The sequence below is a fragment of the Sphaeramia orbicularis genome, unplaced genomic scaffold (genome assembly GCF_902148855.1).
Source record: "Sphaeramia orbicularis unplaced genomic scaffold, fSphaOr1.1, whole genome shotgun sequence".
Lineage (NCBI taxonomy): Eukaryota > Metazoa > Chordata > Actinopteri > Kurtiformes > Apogonidae > Sphaeramia > Sphaeramia orbicularis.
In genome coordinates, this window is record NW_021941712.1 from 21,550 (window position 1) to 38,928 (window position 17,379).

The 17,379-nt window shown below is 40.0% G+C and overlaps 1 protein-coding gene across 1 annotated transcript in view; it reads right to left on the reverse strand.

The window, feature by feature from the left end:
- Nucleotides 1–130: 130 nt before the first annotated feature.
- The window catches only part of asah2 (N-acylsphingosine amidohydrolase 2), a 48,870-nt gene continuing 31,621 nt past the window's right edge, over nt 131–17,379 (reverse strand). The window contains exon 20 of the mRNA XM_030130747.1: nt 131–1,319. Within this exon, the coding sequence (XP_029986607.1) occupies nt 131–1,319 (1,189 nt within the window). The remainder of the gene's footprint in view (nt 1,320–17,379) is intronic.

The window sequence follows — 17,379 nt, forward strand, 5'->3', positions numbered from 1 at the left end:
AACCATTGATTGACTATTGATCATAGTCCATTTGTGTGATTGATTACTGATCGAAGGCCTGTGATTGGTCAACAGTTTGGCTTAATTGTGGGCTGGACTTTCGCTGTTCGTTTTATTTTTCCGTTTGTTTTTAACTTGAGTCCCAAACGTGGAGGGTTTGAGGATTTGGGACGTCGTCATTGTCGCTAAGACTTCTGGGGGTTGTAGTCCTGTTGTTGTAGTCCTGATCGTGTAGTCCTGTTGTTGTAGTCCTGATCGTGTAGTCCTGTTGTTGTAGTCCTGATCCTGTAGTCCTGTTGTTGTAGTCCTGTTGTTGTCCTGTTGTTGTAGTCCTCATGTTGTAGTCCTGGTGTTGTCCTGTTGTTGTAGTCCTGTTGTAGTCCTGTTGTTGTAGTCCTGATATTGTAGTCCTGTTGTTGTCCTGTTGTTGTTGTCCTGTTGTTGTAGTCCTGTTGTTGTCCTGTTGTTGTAGTCCTGATATTGTAGTCCTGTTGTCGTTGTCCTGTTGTTGTAGTCCTGTTGTTGTCCTGTTGTTGTAGTCCTGATATTGTAGTCCTGTTGTCGTTGTCCTGTTGTTGTAGTCCTGTTGTTGTCCTGTTGTTGTAGTCCTGATATTGTAGTCCTGTTGTCGTTGTCCTGTTGTTGTAGTCCTGGTGTTGTAGTCCTGTTGTTGTAGTCCTGTTGTTGTAGTCCTGGTGTTGTAGTCCTGTTGTTGTAGTCCTGTTGTTGTCCTGTTGTTGTAGTCCTGATATTGTAGTCCTGTTGTCGTTGTCCTGTTGTTGTAGTCCTGTTGTTGTCCTGTTGTTGTAGTCCTGATATTGTAGTCCTGTTGTCGTTGTCCTGTTGTTGTAGTCCTGTTGTTGTAGTCCTGGGAGTTGCAGTCCTGGTGTTGTAGTCCTGGTGTTGTAGTCCTGTCGTTGTAATCCTGGTGTTGTAGTCCTGGTGTTGTAGTCCTGGTGTAGTCCTGTTGTAGTCCTGTTGTTGTAGTCCTGGTGTTGTAGTCCTGGTGTTGTAGTCCTGGTGTTGTAGTCCTGGTGTAGTCCTGGTGTTGTAGTCCTGGTGTTGTAGTCCTGTTGTAGTCCTGGTGTTGTAGTCCTGTTGTTGTAGTCCTGGTGTTGTAGTCCTGTTGTAGTCCTGGTGTTGTAGTCCTGTTGTTGTAGTCCTGGTGTTGTAGTCCTGTTGTAGTCCTGGTGTTGTAGTCCTGTTGTAGTCCTGTTGTTGTTGTCCTGGTGTTGTAGTCCTGTTGTTGTAGTCCTGGTGTTGTAGTCCTGGTGTTGTAGTCCTGATCCAGTCCCAGTTTAGCGTTGAACAACTGTTTACTTTTGTTTTACAATCGGAGTCTTTTTTCTATGACGCTAACGTTTATTTTTCTGTTTAAAGTTGAGACAAAAAACCCGATGGGATTTGAGTTTTGGAACCAAGTCCGTTTGTCGGATTAAAGTTTGGACATTTATGAACCCAGAAACACTTTACAATAAAGACACGATAATTAGCACTCATTAACACAGCAGTAAGTTAATTAACCACCGACTAATGACGTTCATATGAACTAAAGGACGAAGATACGAGTTGTTGACATGAACCCTTTCATGCATGTTGGTCAGTACAGTGGACAGCTCTTCTACATCTGTTCTCTAATGTATTCATGGGTTTTGTTGTTTTAGTTCGATATGAGTTAACTCAGCAGACACCTGTGCATCATCCCATACACTGACCTTTAGACCATCACTATAACTTTGCTGTTCTTGATAAACTGGATGTGCAGTGACATGTTTGAGTGTAAATCAATTGCTAATAAAAATTGCGCATATGATAAAATGTGAGAAAACATCCGATTAGCTGCATTAAAAATATTTTGATTTTGTATATCACTCTCTGATATTCAAAAATTAAACACATGGTGTCCAGCGGAGTGGACATTTTTGGAACTCCACAAAAAATTATGAAGGTAGATTTGTTTCTTTATTGCTTTAACCAAAAGAACTATTTTCATTAAAAAAAAAAAAAAAAACAATAAAAAAAAAAAATTCACTTCGATCAAAGAAAAAAAGTGTTCAAATGCAATTTTTTGGATCGGAATTTTTTTTTTTTTGCATTCAAACACTTTTTTTAATTGAATATTTTTAGTTAAAGTAATAAAGAAACAAATCTACCTTCATAAAAAACAGGTTTATTAAAAAAAAAAAAATTCAATTGCATTGTTTTTTTCATGCCTAAAGAGGAATAAAAACACTCAGGAAAAAAATCTCGACTAAGGTTCTCATAATTCATGCATGAAAGGGTTAATCAACACAGTTACAGCATTAATTTAATGACATTTAACAGCCTTAATTTAAATTTATTTAGACCTTATCTACGGGAATTACACTTAATTAGTTCTAAACATCAGCTGACAGTTAATTAACCGTCTTTTGCTAATGTGTTCCTAATTAATTAATGCTACTAACTAATCACCTGATAATAAGCATTCATTAACTGTTAAATGGGCTATATTTTATTTATGCTAACGAGCATTAGCCAGCAGATAATTTTCTGTTAATGAATATTTTGTTTTGTTTTGTTTTTTATTTGAAGTTAATTATGGAATTAATTCCAAAGAGTCAAAAATAACATAATAACAAGTTTGAAGTGACTTTTGGATCAGATGTTTACCTTTATTTAGAGCCAAAATCCTAACAAATAAACATGAAATTACAGAAAAAAAATCAATAAAGTTATAATTTTCTAATGTGTTTATTCTGAATGAATCATTATTTTAAATACATCCAGTAATTAAGTAATTAAGCATTAATGAACCTAGCATGCATGTGATGATTTTATGTTGAAATATTTACTCGTTGAATCGTTTATAAAGGTTGAATTATTTCCTTCCTTTGCAGTAATGAAGGGTTTACATATTAGAAGTGACTGATCTTATGAACAGCTTAATTAAAATACTAATTAAAAGAACATTTAGTCATTTCATTGAAGCTGTTTGACGTCAAATGAACATTCATCTAAAATATTAAATATTTTCATTAATACTTGAACTGTTTTCCACTGACGACTCATTTTTATTTAAGTCAAACCTGTAAAAAAATCATTATTATTATTATTATTATTATTATTATTATTATTATTAATTAACGTTCCTTATTGTAAAGTGTTGGCAATAAATGTTTTATAGAATTAATGGAACAGTTCTAATTTTGAGGTGGTTCACTTGGAATTTTTTTTTTTGTGTCTGAAAAGAAAAGACGTAAAAACTGAAACGTTTTCAAATGTTTTTATCGATTATTGGCTGTTTTTGTGTTTTACATCCTGACGTCGTTGAGTTGATAAAAAACTCAGTTGAACGGTAAAAGTGTCAATGAAACTGTTGTTTTGTAGCGTTGGATGTTTGCCCCTGGTGGCAGTGGGAGGAAGTGTGCAGCGTTCCAGGATTGGCCGGTGGTGGAAGCCCCGCCCTCTTAGCTGTGAACAGTATTAAAGTGTAACAAAGCACTTACAACCTATTTTTATACCAGAGAAGAAGACGAATCCACTCACTATATGAAACCATCTGAGTCAATCAGCACCAATCAGTGACGAGCACAAGGAATTCTGGGAATTCTACAGATAAAAGGGTCTGCTTTAATAAATGCTGATGTTTTATAATCAATAATCAATTGTGAAATAAACAAACGTCTGAAGAAACGAACTCAGATGTGTGTGTTTGTGTGTTTTTAGAATCCGTTTGTTTCTCAAAGTGTTTTAAAAGAAAATGTTAATTATTTACGACATTTATGTTGCTATTTTTATGGCAAAAATTTAAACATAATTGGGAAATAGTAAAATAAACTAGAAATGTATCCATTCATTCATTCATTCATTGTCCACCGCTTATCCGGGGCCGGGTCATGGGGGTAACAGTCTAAGCAGGGACGCCCAGACTTCCCTCTCCCCAGACTCCTCCTCCAGCTCTTCCGGGGGGACCCCGAGGCGTTCCCAGACCAGCCGAGAGACATAGTCTCTCCAACGTGTCCTGGGTCTTCCCCGAGGTCTCCTCCCGGTGGGACATGCCTGGAACACCTCCCCAGGGAGGAGTCCAGGAGGCATCCGAACCAGATGCCCGAGCCACCTCAGCTGGTTCCTCTGGATGTGGAGGAGCAGCGGCTCTACTCCGAGCTCCTCCCTGGTGACTGAGCTCCTCACCCTATCCCTAAGGGAGTGTGATCCCCCTATAGTTGGAGCACATCCTCCAGTCCCCCTTCTTAAAAAGGGGGACCACCACCCCGGTCTGCTAATCCAGAGGTACTGTCCCCGACTGCCACACCATGTTACAGAGACGTGTCAACCAAGACAGTCCCTGCACATCCAGAGACTTAAGGTACTCAGGGTGAATCTCATCCACCCCCGGTGCCCTGCCACTGAGGAGCTTGCCAACCACCTCGGTGACTTCAGCTTGGGTGAAAGACCAGTCCACCTCTGAGACCTCAGCCTCTGCTTCCTTTATGGAAGACATGACAGTGGGATTGAGGAGATCCTCGAAGTATTCCTTCCACCGTCCGACAACATCCCCAGTGGAGGTCAGCTCCTCCTACTTCCACTGTAAACAGTGTTGGTGGTGCACTGCTTTCCCCTCCTGAGGCATCAGACGGTTTGCCAGAATTTCCTCAAGGCTGACCGATAGTCCTCCTCCATGGCCTCCCCAAACTCCACCCAGACCCGAGTTTTTGCCTCCACAACCGCTCGGGCTGCTGCACGCCTGGCCTGCCAGTACCCATCAGCTGCCTCGGGAGTCCCACGGGCCAACAAGGCCCGATAAGACTCCTTCTTCAGCTTGATGGCATCCCTTACTTCCGGGGTCCACCACCGGGTTCGGGGATTGCAACCACAACAGGCACCGGAGACCCTGCGACCACAGCTCCGAGCAGCCGCTTCGACAATGGAGGCGGAGAACATGGTCCACTCGGACTCAATGTCCCCAGCCTCCCCTGAGATCTGGGAGAAGCTCTCCCGGAGGTGGGAGTTGAAGACCACACTGACATCGGGTTCCGCCAGACGTTCCCAACAGACCCTCACAACACGTTTGGGCCTGCCGAGTCGGTCCGGTTTCCTCCTTCGCCAGCAGATCCAACTCACCATCAGGTGGTGATCGGTTGACAGCTCCGCCCCTCTCTTCACCCGAGTGTCCAAAACACGCGGTCGTAGGTCTGATGATACGACAATGAAGTCGATCATTGACCTCCGGCCTAGGGTGTCCTGGTGCCAAGTGCACTTATGGACATCCCTGTGTTGGAACACGGTGTTTGTTATGGACAAACTGTGACGACCACAGAAGTCCAATAACAGAACACCACTCAGGTTCAGATCAGGGAGGCCGTTCCTCCCCATCACCCCCCTCCAGGTCTCACTGTCGTTGCCCACGTGGGCATTGAAGTCGCCCAGGAGAACAATGGAGTCCCCAGTCGGAGCACCATCCAGCACCCCTCCCAGGGACTCCAAGAAGGCCGGGTACTCTGCACTGCTGTTTGGCCCGTAGGCCAAAACAACAGTGAGGCACCTGTCCCCGACCCGAAGGCGTAGGGATGCGACCCTCTCGTTCACCGGGGTGAACTCCAACACATGGCGGCTGAGCTGAGGGGCTATGAGTAAGCCAACACGAGCCCACTGCCTCTCACCGTGGGCAACGCCAGAGAACTGGAGAGTCCAGCCCCTTTCAAGGGGTTGGGTTCCGGAGCCCAAGCTATGTGTGGAGGTGAGCCCGACTATATCTAGACGGTATCTCTCAACCTCCCTCACAAGCTCCGGCTCCTTCCCCCCCAGTGAAGTGACATTCCATGTCCCAAGAGCTAGACTCTACGTCCAGGGATCAGGTTGTCGGGCCCCCTGCCATCGACTGCCACCCAATCCACAATGCACCCGGCCCCTACGATTCCCTCGGTGGGTGGTGAGTCCACCGGAGGGCGGGCCCACGTCGCTTCTTCGGGCTGGGCCCGGCCGGACCCCATGGGCATAGGCCCGACCACCAGGCGCTCGCATTCGAGCCCCAACCCCAGGCCTGGCTCCAGGGTGGGGCCGCGGCTGCGCCATACCGGGTGACGTCACGTTCTTCTGATGCTTTTTGGTCATAAGGGCTTCTGAACTGCTCTTAGTCTGGCCCATCACCCAGGACCTGTTTGCCTTGGGAGACCCTACCAGGGGCATAAAGCCCCCAACAACAGAGCTCCTGGGATCATTCGAGCACTCAAACTCCCCCACCACGATAAGGTGGCAGTTCAAGGGGGAGAAATGTATCCATTTAACAAATAAATATATATATATATATATATATATATATATATATATATATATATATATATATACACATACATATATATATACACATACATATATATGTGTGTGTGTGTGTGTGATATCAAGTATATATTTATTATTTAACATTTGAACACAAGAGGACACCGCTGAGTACAAAACGGGTAATGTTGGACTATGTTCAAATGTGATTAAAAACTGCTCTAGATCATTGAACATGCCCATCTACATGTTTCTAGAGGTGTTTCGAGGTGTTTTGAGCCTTTATTCAAACATTTGTTGGTGCCCCCCGGTTTTAAAATGGTAAGATAAGGCCACACACGTCACAACCATGTCAACATACACCTAGCCTTACCATTTGAGCACCGGGGGACACTGATGAATGTTTGAATAAAGGCTCAAAACACCTCAAAATACCTTTGGAAACATGTAGATGGACATCCTTAATGATCTAGAGCAGTTTTTAATCACATTTGAACATGGTCATAAATTACCCTTTTTGGAACACTATAGCCTTACCATTTTAAAACCGGGGGGCGCAAATGAATATTTAAAAAAGGCTCAAAACACCTTGAAAAAATTCTATAAAATGTAAATGAACATCTTTAATGATCTAGAGCAGTTTTTAATCACATTTTGACTGTTCCAAAATTACCCTTTTGTGAGCACATACTATAGCACTACCATTTGAACACCGGGGGGGTGCTGATGAATGTTTGAATAAAGGCTCAAAACACCTAAAAAAAAAACTCTAGAAACATATAAATGAGCATCCTTAATAATCTAGAGCAGTTTTTAATCAGATTTGAACATGGTCCAAAATGACCCTTTTTTGAGCACATACTATATCCTTACCATTTGCACACCAAAGGGCGCAGATGAATTTCGGAATAAAGCCTCAAAACACCTTGACACACCTCTAGAGACATGGCTTGTTTAAAGATCTAGAGCCTTGGCATCATCATAGACCCCACCCTTTCCTTCAAATCACACATCAATCATGTCACCAAAACTTCCTTCCTTCATCTTCACAACATCGCACGCCTCCGCCCCACCCTCTCCCCCTCAGCTGCCCAAACACTCATCCACGCCTTCATCACCTCCAGACTAGATTATTGTAATAGCATTCTTTATGGCCTTCCTTCCACTGCCCTCCAAAAATTACAGTATGTTCAGAACTCAGCGGCCCGGTTACTCACCCACTCCCGCTCCAGAAATCACATCACACCCATCCTCCGTCAACTTCATTGGCTCCCTGTTCAACAACGCATTAACTTCCAGATCCTCCTCATCACTTCCAAAGCCCTACACAACCTTGCCCCCCCTTACCTGACTGATTTACTTCACCGCCACTCCCCTACTCGCCGCCTCCGCTCTGCAGATGCTAACCTTCTCACCCCCATCACCAAGACTAAGTTCCGCACCTTGGGTGAAAGGGCTTTTGCCATCGCCCCCCCCACCCTCTGGAACTCTCTACCCATTCACATCCGGAACGCTGACACAGTCACCTCATTCAAAAGCCAACTCAAATCCCACCTCTTCAGATCATCATTCAAAAACTGACCGCCCGCTCAACCTCCTCCACTCTCGCATTCCTTCTTTTGTGTGTTTTTTCTTTTATCAGTATTTGTCTCTTTATTTGTTCTTCGATTACCATTTAGCATTAATTTTGTATCTGTTTACCAGTTGGATGTATGTTTGTCCCTTGGTTGTTTTTTGTAAAGCATCTTTGAGTACTTAGAAAAGCGCTATATAAAACTGATGTATTATTATTATTATTATTAGAGCAGTTTTTAATCACATTTGAACATCGTAAAAAATTACCCTTTGTGAGCACATACTCTAGCCTTACCATCTTAAAACCGGGGGGACGCCAATTAATTGTTGAATAAAGGCTCAAAACAACTTGAAACACCTCTAGAAACATGTAGATGGGCATGTTTAATGATCTACAACAGTTTTTAATCAGATTTGGACATGGTCCAAAATTACCCTTTCCGGAAAACATACTATAGCCTTACATTTGAACACCGGGGGGAGCTGATGAATGTTTAAATATAGACGCAAAACACCTTGAAAAACCCCTAGAAACATGTAAATGGGCATCTTTAATAATCTAGAGCAGTTTATAATCAGATTTGAACATGGTCCAAAATTACCCATTTTGGAAAACAGATTGTACCCTTACCATTTGAAAACCGGGAGGTGCTGATGAATGTTTGAATAAAGGCTGAAAAAAACTTGAAAAACCTCAAAAAAAATGTAAATGGGTGTCTTTAATGATCTAGAGCAGTTTTTATTCAGATTTGAACATGATCCAAAACCATTTGACCACCGGGGGGCACTGATGAATTTTGGAATAAAGGCTCAAAGAAACCTCAAACCACCTTTAGAAACATATAAATGGGAATCTTTATTGATCTAGGGCATTTTTTTAATCAGATTTGGAAATGGTCCAACAGTACCATGTTTGCAGCACATACTATAATCTTACCATTTTAAAACCAGGGGGCGCCAATGAATGTTTGAATAAACGTTCAAAAAAACTCGAAAAACCTCTGGAAACAAGGACATGGATATCTATAATTATCTAGAGCAGTTTTTAATCAGATTTGAACATGGTCCAAATTTACCCTTTCTGGAGTACTTACAGTACTGGAGTACTGACTTATACTCTTACCATTTAAAAACCGGGGGGCGCCGATAAATGTTTGAATAAATGCTCAAAAAACCTCCAAACACCTCTGAAAACATGTAGATGGGAATCCTTAATGATCTACAGCAGTTTTTCATTAGATTTGAACATGGTCAAAAATTACCCCTTTTAGAGTATAGCCATACCATTTTAGAACCGGGGGGGGGGGGGGGGGGTGCCGATTAGTTTTTGAATAAAGGCTCAAAACACATTGAAACACCTCTACAAACACGTAGATGCGAATCTTTAATGATCTACAGAAGTTTTTAATCACATTTGAAAATGGTCCACAATTACCCATTTTGGAAAACAGATTGTACCCTTACCATCTGAAAACCGGGGGGCACTGATGAATGTTTGAATAAAGGCTGAGAAAAACTTGAAAAACCAAAAAAAAATGTAAATGGGTGTCTTTAATGATCTAGAGCAGTTTTTAATTAGATTTGAACATGGTCCAAAATTACCCATTTTGGAGCACATACTATAGCCTTACCATTTGACCACCGGGGGCGCTGATGAATTTTGGAATAAAGGCTCAAAAAAACCCTTGAAACACTTTTAGAAACATATAAATGGGCATCTTTATTGATCTACAGCATTTTTTAAATCAGGTTTGGAAATGGTCCAACATTACCATTTTTGCAGCACATACTATAGTCTGACCATGTTAAAACCGGGGGGTGCCGATTAATTTTTTAATAAATGCTCAAAAAACCTCAAAAAAACTCTGGAAACATCGAAATGGATATCGCTAATTATATAGAGCACTTTTTACTCAAATTTGACGATGGTCCAAATTTGAACCGTGGGGGTGCTGATTAATTTTTTAATAAAGGCTCAAAAAGCATTGGAAAACCTATAGAAACATGTAGATGTGCATGTTTGATTATATAGAGCAGTTTTTAATCAGATTTGAACATCGTCCACATGACCCTTTTGTGAGCACATACTATAACACATACTATAGCCTTACCATTTGTACACTGGGGGCGCTGATAAATGTTTGAATAAAGGCTCAAAACACCTTGAAACACCTCTATGATCATGTAAACTGGCATCTTTAATGATCTAGAGCAGTTTTTAATCAGATCTGAACATTGTCAATAATTACGTATTTTGGACCACATACTATTGCCATACCATTTTAAAACCGGGGGGCACAGATGAATGTTTGAATAAAGGCTCATAACACCTTGAAACACCTCTAGATACATTTAGATGGGAATCTCTAATGATCTAGAGTACTTTTTCATTAGACTTGAACATGGTCAAAAATTACCGTTTTTGGAGAACATACTATGGCCTTACCATTTTAAAACCGGGGGGCGCCAATGAATGTTTGAATAAAGGCTCAAAACACCTCAAAACACCTCTGGAAACATGTAGATGGGCATCCTTAATGATCTAGAGCAGTTTTAATCACATTTGAACATGGTCAAAAATTACCCATTTTGGAGCACAAACTACAGCTTTACTGTTTGAACACTGGGGGACGCAGATGAAATTTGGAAATAAAGGTTCAAAAAAACCTCAAAACACCTTTAGAAACATATAAATGGGCATCTTCATTCATCTAGAGCAGTTTTTAATCAGATTTGGACATGGTCCAAAATTACCCTGTTTGGAAAACATACTATAGCCTTACCATTTGAACACTCAGGGGGTCTGTTGAATGTTTAAATACAGGCTTAAACACCTCAAAACACCTCTAAAAAAATGTAAATGGATATCTTTAATGATCAAGAGCAGTTTTTAATCAGATTTGAACATTGTAAAAAATTAGCCATTTTGGAGCACATGCGATAGCATTACCATTTGAACACCTGGGGGTGCCGATGAATTTTGGAATAAAGGCTCAAAAAATCTCGAAACACAGAAAAATATAAATGGGCATCTTTATTGATCTAGAGAAGTTTGTAATTAAATTTGGACATGTTCCAAAATTACCCGTTTTGGAGCACGTACTATAGCCTTACCATCTTAAAACTGGTGGGGGGGGGGACCAATTTTTGATTAAAGGCTCAAAACACATTGAAACACCTCTAGAAACATCTGGATGAGAATCTTTAATGATGTAGAGAATTTTTTCATCAGATTTGAACATGGTCCAAAATTACCCTTTTTGGAGCACATATATAGCCTTACCACCTTAAAACCCGCGGGAGGGGGGGGGGGGCGATCAGTTTTTTAATAAAAGCTCAAAACACATTGAAACACCTCTAGAAACATCTGGATGGGATTCTTTAATGATCTAGAGAGTTTTTTCATCAGATTTGAACATGGTCCAAAATTACCCTTTTTGGAGCACATACTATAGCCTTACCATTTTAAAACCAGGGGGCGACAATGAATGTTTAAATCAAGGCTCAAAACACCTTGAAAAACCTCAAGATATATGAAAATGGACATGTTTAATGATCTAGAGCAGTTTTTAATCACATTTGAACATGGTCTAAAATTACCCAGTTTTGAAAACATATTATAGCCTTACTGTTTTAAAACCGGGGGCGCCAATGAATGTTTGAATAAAGGATCAAAACACCTTGAAACATCTCTGGAAACATGTAGATGGGCGTCCTTAATGATCTAGAGCAGTTTGTAATCACATTTGAACATGGTTCAAAATGACCCTTTTGGAACACATACTAGCCTTACCATTTCAACACTGGGGGGCGCTTCTTTGTGTTTAAATAAAGGTTCAAAACACCTTGAAAAACCCCTAGAAAAATGTAAATGGGCATCTTTAATGATCTAGAGCAGTTTTTAATCAGATTTGAACATGGTCTGAAATTATCCCTTTTGGAGCACATACGATAGTCTTACCATTTGAACACCAGGGGGCGCCGATAAATTTTGGAATAAAGGCTCAAAAAAACTCGAAACACATTCAGAAACATATAAATGGGCGTCTTTATTGATCTAGAGGAGTTCATAATCAAATTTGGACATGGTCAAAAATTACCCGTTTTGGAGCACATACTTACAACCTTAAAACCGGGGGGGGGGGGGGGGGGGGGGGGGTCAATTTTTGAATAAAGGCTCAAAACACATTGAAACACCTCTAGAAACATCAAGATGGGAATCTTTAATGATCTAAAGACGTTTTTAATAACATTTTAAGATGGTCCAGAACTACGTATTTTGCAGCACATAATATAGCCTTACGATTTTATAACCGGGGGGCGCAGATGAATGTTTGAATACAAGCTCAAAACACCTTGAAACACCTCAAGACACATTTAGATGGGAATCGCTAATGATCTAGAGCAGTTTTTAATCACATTTGAACATGGTCCAAAATTACCCTTTTTAGAAAACATACTAAAGCCCTACCATTTTAAAACCGGGGGCGCAGATTAATTTTTCAATAAAGGCTCAAAAAACCTCGAAACACCTTAAGAAACATATAAATGGGAATCTTAATTGATCTAGAGCAGTTTTTAATCAGATTTGAACATGGTTCAAAATTACCCTTTTTGGAACACATATTATAAACTTACCATTTGACCACCCGGGGGCGCCGATGATTTTGGAATAAAGCCTCAAACAAACTCGAAACACATTAAGAAACATATAAATAGGCATCTTCATTGATCTAGAGCAGTTTGTAATCAAATTTGGACATGGTCCAAAATTACCCGTTTTGGAGCACATATATAGCCTTACCATCTTAAAACCGGGGGGGGGGGGGGATCAGTTTTTGACCAAAGGCAAAAAACACATTGAAACACCTCTAATTGCCCTTTTTGGAACACATACTATAGTATGTGCTCCAAAAAGGGTAAATTTTGACCAACTTCAAATATGGTTAAAAAAATGTTCTAGATCATCTTAGACAGTCATTAACGTGTTTCTAGAAGTGTTTCAAAGTTTTTTGAGCCTTTATTTGAAAAGTAATCGGCGCCCACTGGAGTTCAAATGGTAAGGCTATAGTATGTGCTCCAAAAAGACTAATTTTGGACCATCTTCAAATCTACTTAAAAAGTGTTCTAGATTATTCTAGAAACCCATCAACATGTTTCTAGAGGTGTTTAAAGGTTTTTTGATCCTTTATCAAAAAATTATTTGGCGCCCCCTGGAGTTCAAATGGTAAGGCTATAATATGTGCTCCAAAAAGGGTAATTTGGACCATCTTCGAATCTGCTTAAAAAGTGTTCTAGATCATTTTAGACACCCATCAACATGTTTCGAGAGCTGTTTAAAGGTGTTTTGAGCCTTTACCTGAAAATTCATCGGCGCACCCTGGAGTTCAAATGGGAAGGCTATAGTATGTGCTCCAAAAAGGGTAGTTTTGGACCATGTTCAAATCTAATTAAAAAGTGTTCTAGATTATTTTAGACACCCATCAACATGTTTCTAGAGGTTTTTAAAGGAGTTTTGAGCCTTTATCCACAAATTCATCAGGGCCCCCTGGAGTTCAAATGGTAAGGCTGTAGTATATACTCCAAAAAGGGAAAACTTTGACCAACTTCAAATATGGTTAAACAATTTTCTAGATCATTTTAGACACTTATTAACGTGTTTCTAGAAGTGTTTCAAAGTTTTTTGAGCCTTTATTTGAAAACTCATCGGCGCCTGCTGGAGTTAAAATGGTAAGGCTATAGTATGTGCTCCAAAAAGGGTAATTTTGTACCATCTTCAAATCTAATTAAAAGGTGTTCTAGATTATTCTAGACACCCATCAACATGTTTCTAGAGGTGTTTAAAGGTGTTTTGAGCCTTTATCCAAAAATTATTTAGCCCCCCCTGGAGTTCAAATGGTAAGGCTATAGTATGTGCTCCAAAAAGGGTAATTTTGGACCATGTTCAAATCTGCTTAAAAAGTGTTCAAGATCATTCTCGACACCCATCAACATGTTTCTGGAGGTGTTTAGTGGTGTTTTGAGCCTTTACCTGAAAATTCAACGGTGTCCCCTAGAGTTCAAATGGTAAAGCTATAGTATGTGCTCCAAAAAGGGTAATTTTGGACCATCTTGAAATCAAATTAAAAGTGTTCTAGATAATTTTAGACACCCATCAATATGTTTCTAGAGGTGTTTAAAGGAGTTTTGAGCCTTTATCCACAAATTCATCAGCGCCCGCTGGAGTTCAAATGGTAAGGCTATAGTATGTGCTCCAAAAGGGTAATTTTGGACCATCTTCAAATCTACTTAAAAAGTGTTCTAGATTATTCTAGAAACCCATCAACATGTTTCTAGAGGTGTTTAAAGGTTTTTTGATCCTTTATCAAAAAATTATTTGGCGCCCCCTGGAGTTCAAATGGTAAGGCTATAGTATGTGCTCCAAAAGGGTAATTTGGACCATCTTCGAATCTGCTTAAAAAGTGTTCTAGATCATTTTAGACACCCATCAACATGTTTCTAGAGCTGTTTAAAGGTGTTTTGAGCCTTTACCTGAAAATTCATCGGCGCACCCTGGAGTTCAAATGGTAAGGCTATAGTATGTGCTCCAAAAAGGGTAATTTTGACCAACTTCAAATATGGTTAAACAATTTTCTAGATCATTTTAGACACTTATTAACGTGTTTCTAGAAGTGTTTCAAAGTTTTTTGAGCCTTTATTTGAAAACTCATCGGCGCCTGCTGGAGTTCAAATGGTAAGGCTATAGTATGTGCTCCAAAAAGGGTAATTTTGTACCATCTTCAAATCTAATTAAAAGGTGTTCTAGATTATTCTAGACACCCATCAACATGTTTCTAGAGGTGTTTAAAGGTGTTTTGAGCCTTTATCCAAAAATTATTTAGCGCCCCCTAGAGTTCAAATGGTAAGGCTATAGTATGTGCTCCAAAAAGGGTAATTTTGGACCATGTTCAAATCTGCTTAAAAAGTGTTCAAGATCATTCTCGACACCCATCAACATGTTTCTGGAGGTGTTTAGTGGTGTTTTGAGCCTTTACCTGAAAATTCAACGGTGTCCCCTGGAGTTCAAATGGTAAAGCTATAGTATGTGCTCCAAAAAGGGTAATTTGGACCATGTTCAAATCTGCTTCAAAAGTGTTCTAGATCATTCTAGACACCCATCAACATGTTTCTAGAGGTGTTTAAAGGTGTTTTGAGCCTTCACCTGAAAATTCAACGGTGCCCCCTGGAGTTCAGATAGTAAGGCTATAGTATGTGTTTCAAAAAGGGTAATTTCGGACCATCTTCAAATCTGCTTAAAAAGTGTTCTAGATCATTCTAGACACCCATCAGCAAGTTTCTAGAGGTGTTTAAAGGTGTTTTGAGCCTTTATTTGAAAACTCATCAGCGCCCCCTGGAGTTCAAATGGTAAGGCTATAGTATGTGCTCCAAAAAGGGTAATTTTGACCTTCCTCAAATCTGCTTCAAAAGTGTTCTAGATCATTTTAGAATCCCATCAACATGTTTCTAGAGGTGTTTAAAGGTGTTTTGAGCCTTTACCTGAAAATTCATCGGCGCCCCCTGGAGTTCAAATGGTAAGGCTATAGTATGTGCTCCAAAAAGGGTAAATTTTGACCAACTTCAGATGTGGTTAAAAAATGTTCTAGATCATTTTAGACACTCATTAACGTGTTTCTAGAAGTGTTTCAAAGTTTTTTGAGCCTTTCCTTTAAAACTCATCGGCGCCCGCTGGAGTTCAGATGGTAAGGCTATAGTATGTGCTCCAAAAAGGGTAATTTTGGACCATCTTGAAATCAAATTAAAAGTGTTCTAGATAATTTTAGACACCCATCAATATGTTTCTAGAGGTGTTTAAAGGAGTTTTGAGCCTTTATCCACAAATTCATCAGCGCCCGCTGGAGTTCAAATGGTAAGGCTATAGTATGTGCTCCAAAAAGGGTAATTTTGGACCATCTTCAAATCTAATTAAAAAGTGTTCTAGATTATTTTAGACACCCATCAACATGTTTCTAGAGGTTTTTAAAGGAGTTTTGAGCCTTTATCCACAAATTCATAAGCGCCCCCTGGACTTCAAATGGTAAGGCTGTATGTGCTCCAAAAAGGGTAATTTTCCTCAAATCTGCTTCAAAAGTGTTCTAGATCATTTTAGACACCCATCAACATGTTTCGAGAGCTGTTTAAAGGTGTTTTGAGCCTTTACCTGAAAATTCATCGGCGCACCCTGGAGTTCAAATGGTAAGGCTATAGTATGTGCTCCAAAAAGGGAAAATTTTGACCAACTTCAAATATGGTTAAACAATTTTCTAGATCATTTTAGACACTTATTAAGGTGTTTCTAGAAGTGTTTCAAAGTTTTTTGAGCCTTTATTTGAAAACTCATCGGCGCCTGCTGGAGTTCAAATGGTAAGGCTATAGTATGTGCTCCAAAAAGGGTAATTTTGTACCATCTTCAAATCTAATTAAAAGGTGTTCTAGATTATTCTAGACACCCATCAACATGTTTCTAGAGGTGTTTAAAGGTGTTTTGAGCCTTTATCCAAAAATTATTCAGCGCCCCCTGGAGTTCAAATGGTAAGGCTATAGTATGTGCTCCAAAAAGGGTAATTTTGGACCATGTTCAAATCTGCTTAAAAAGTGTTCAAGATCATTCTCGACACCCATCAACATGTTTCTGGAGGTGTTTAGTGGTGTTTTGAGCCTTTACCTGAAAATTCAACGGTGCCCCCTGGAGTTCAAATGGTAAAGCTATAGTATGTGCTCCAAAAAGGGTAATTTGGACCATGTTCAAATCTGCTTCAAAAGTGTTCTAGATCATTCTAGACACCCATCAACATGTTTCTAGAGGTGTTTAAAGGTGTTTTGAGCCTTTACCTGAAAATTCAACGGTGCCCCCTGGAGTTCAGACAGTAAGGCTATAGTATGTGTTTCAAAAAGGGTAATTTCGGACCATCTTCAAATCTGCTTAAAAGTGTTCTAGATCATTCTAGACACCCATCAGCAAGTTTCTAGAGGTGTTTAAAGGTGTTTGATGTTCTAGCCTTATTTGAAAACTCACAGCGCCCCCTGGGGTTAAATGGTAGGCCTATAGTATTCACCAGGGTAATTTGGCCTATTTCAAAAGGTCTTTTCTTAATACAGTTTTCTAGATCATTTTAGACACCATCACAGTTTCTAGAGGGTTTAAGGTTTTTTGAGCCTTTACTGAAAATCATCCGCCCTGCTGGAGTTCAAATGGTAAGGCTATAGTATGTGCTCCAAAAAGGGTAATTTTGACCATCTTCAAATCTGCTTAAAAAGTGTTCTAGATCATTTTAGACACCCATCAACATGTTTCTAGAGGTGTTTAAAGGTGTTTTGAGCCTTTATCCTGAAAATTCATCAGCGCCCCCTGGAGTTCAAATGGTAAGGCTATAGTATGTGCTCCAAAAAGGGTAATTTTGGACCATCTCAAATCTGCTTCAAAAGTGTTCTAGATCATTTTAGACACCCATCAACATGTTTCTAGAGGTGTTTAAAGGTGTTTTGAGCCTTTACCTGAAAATTCATCGG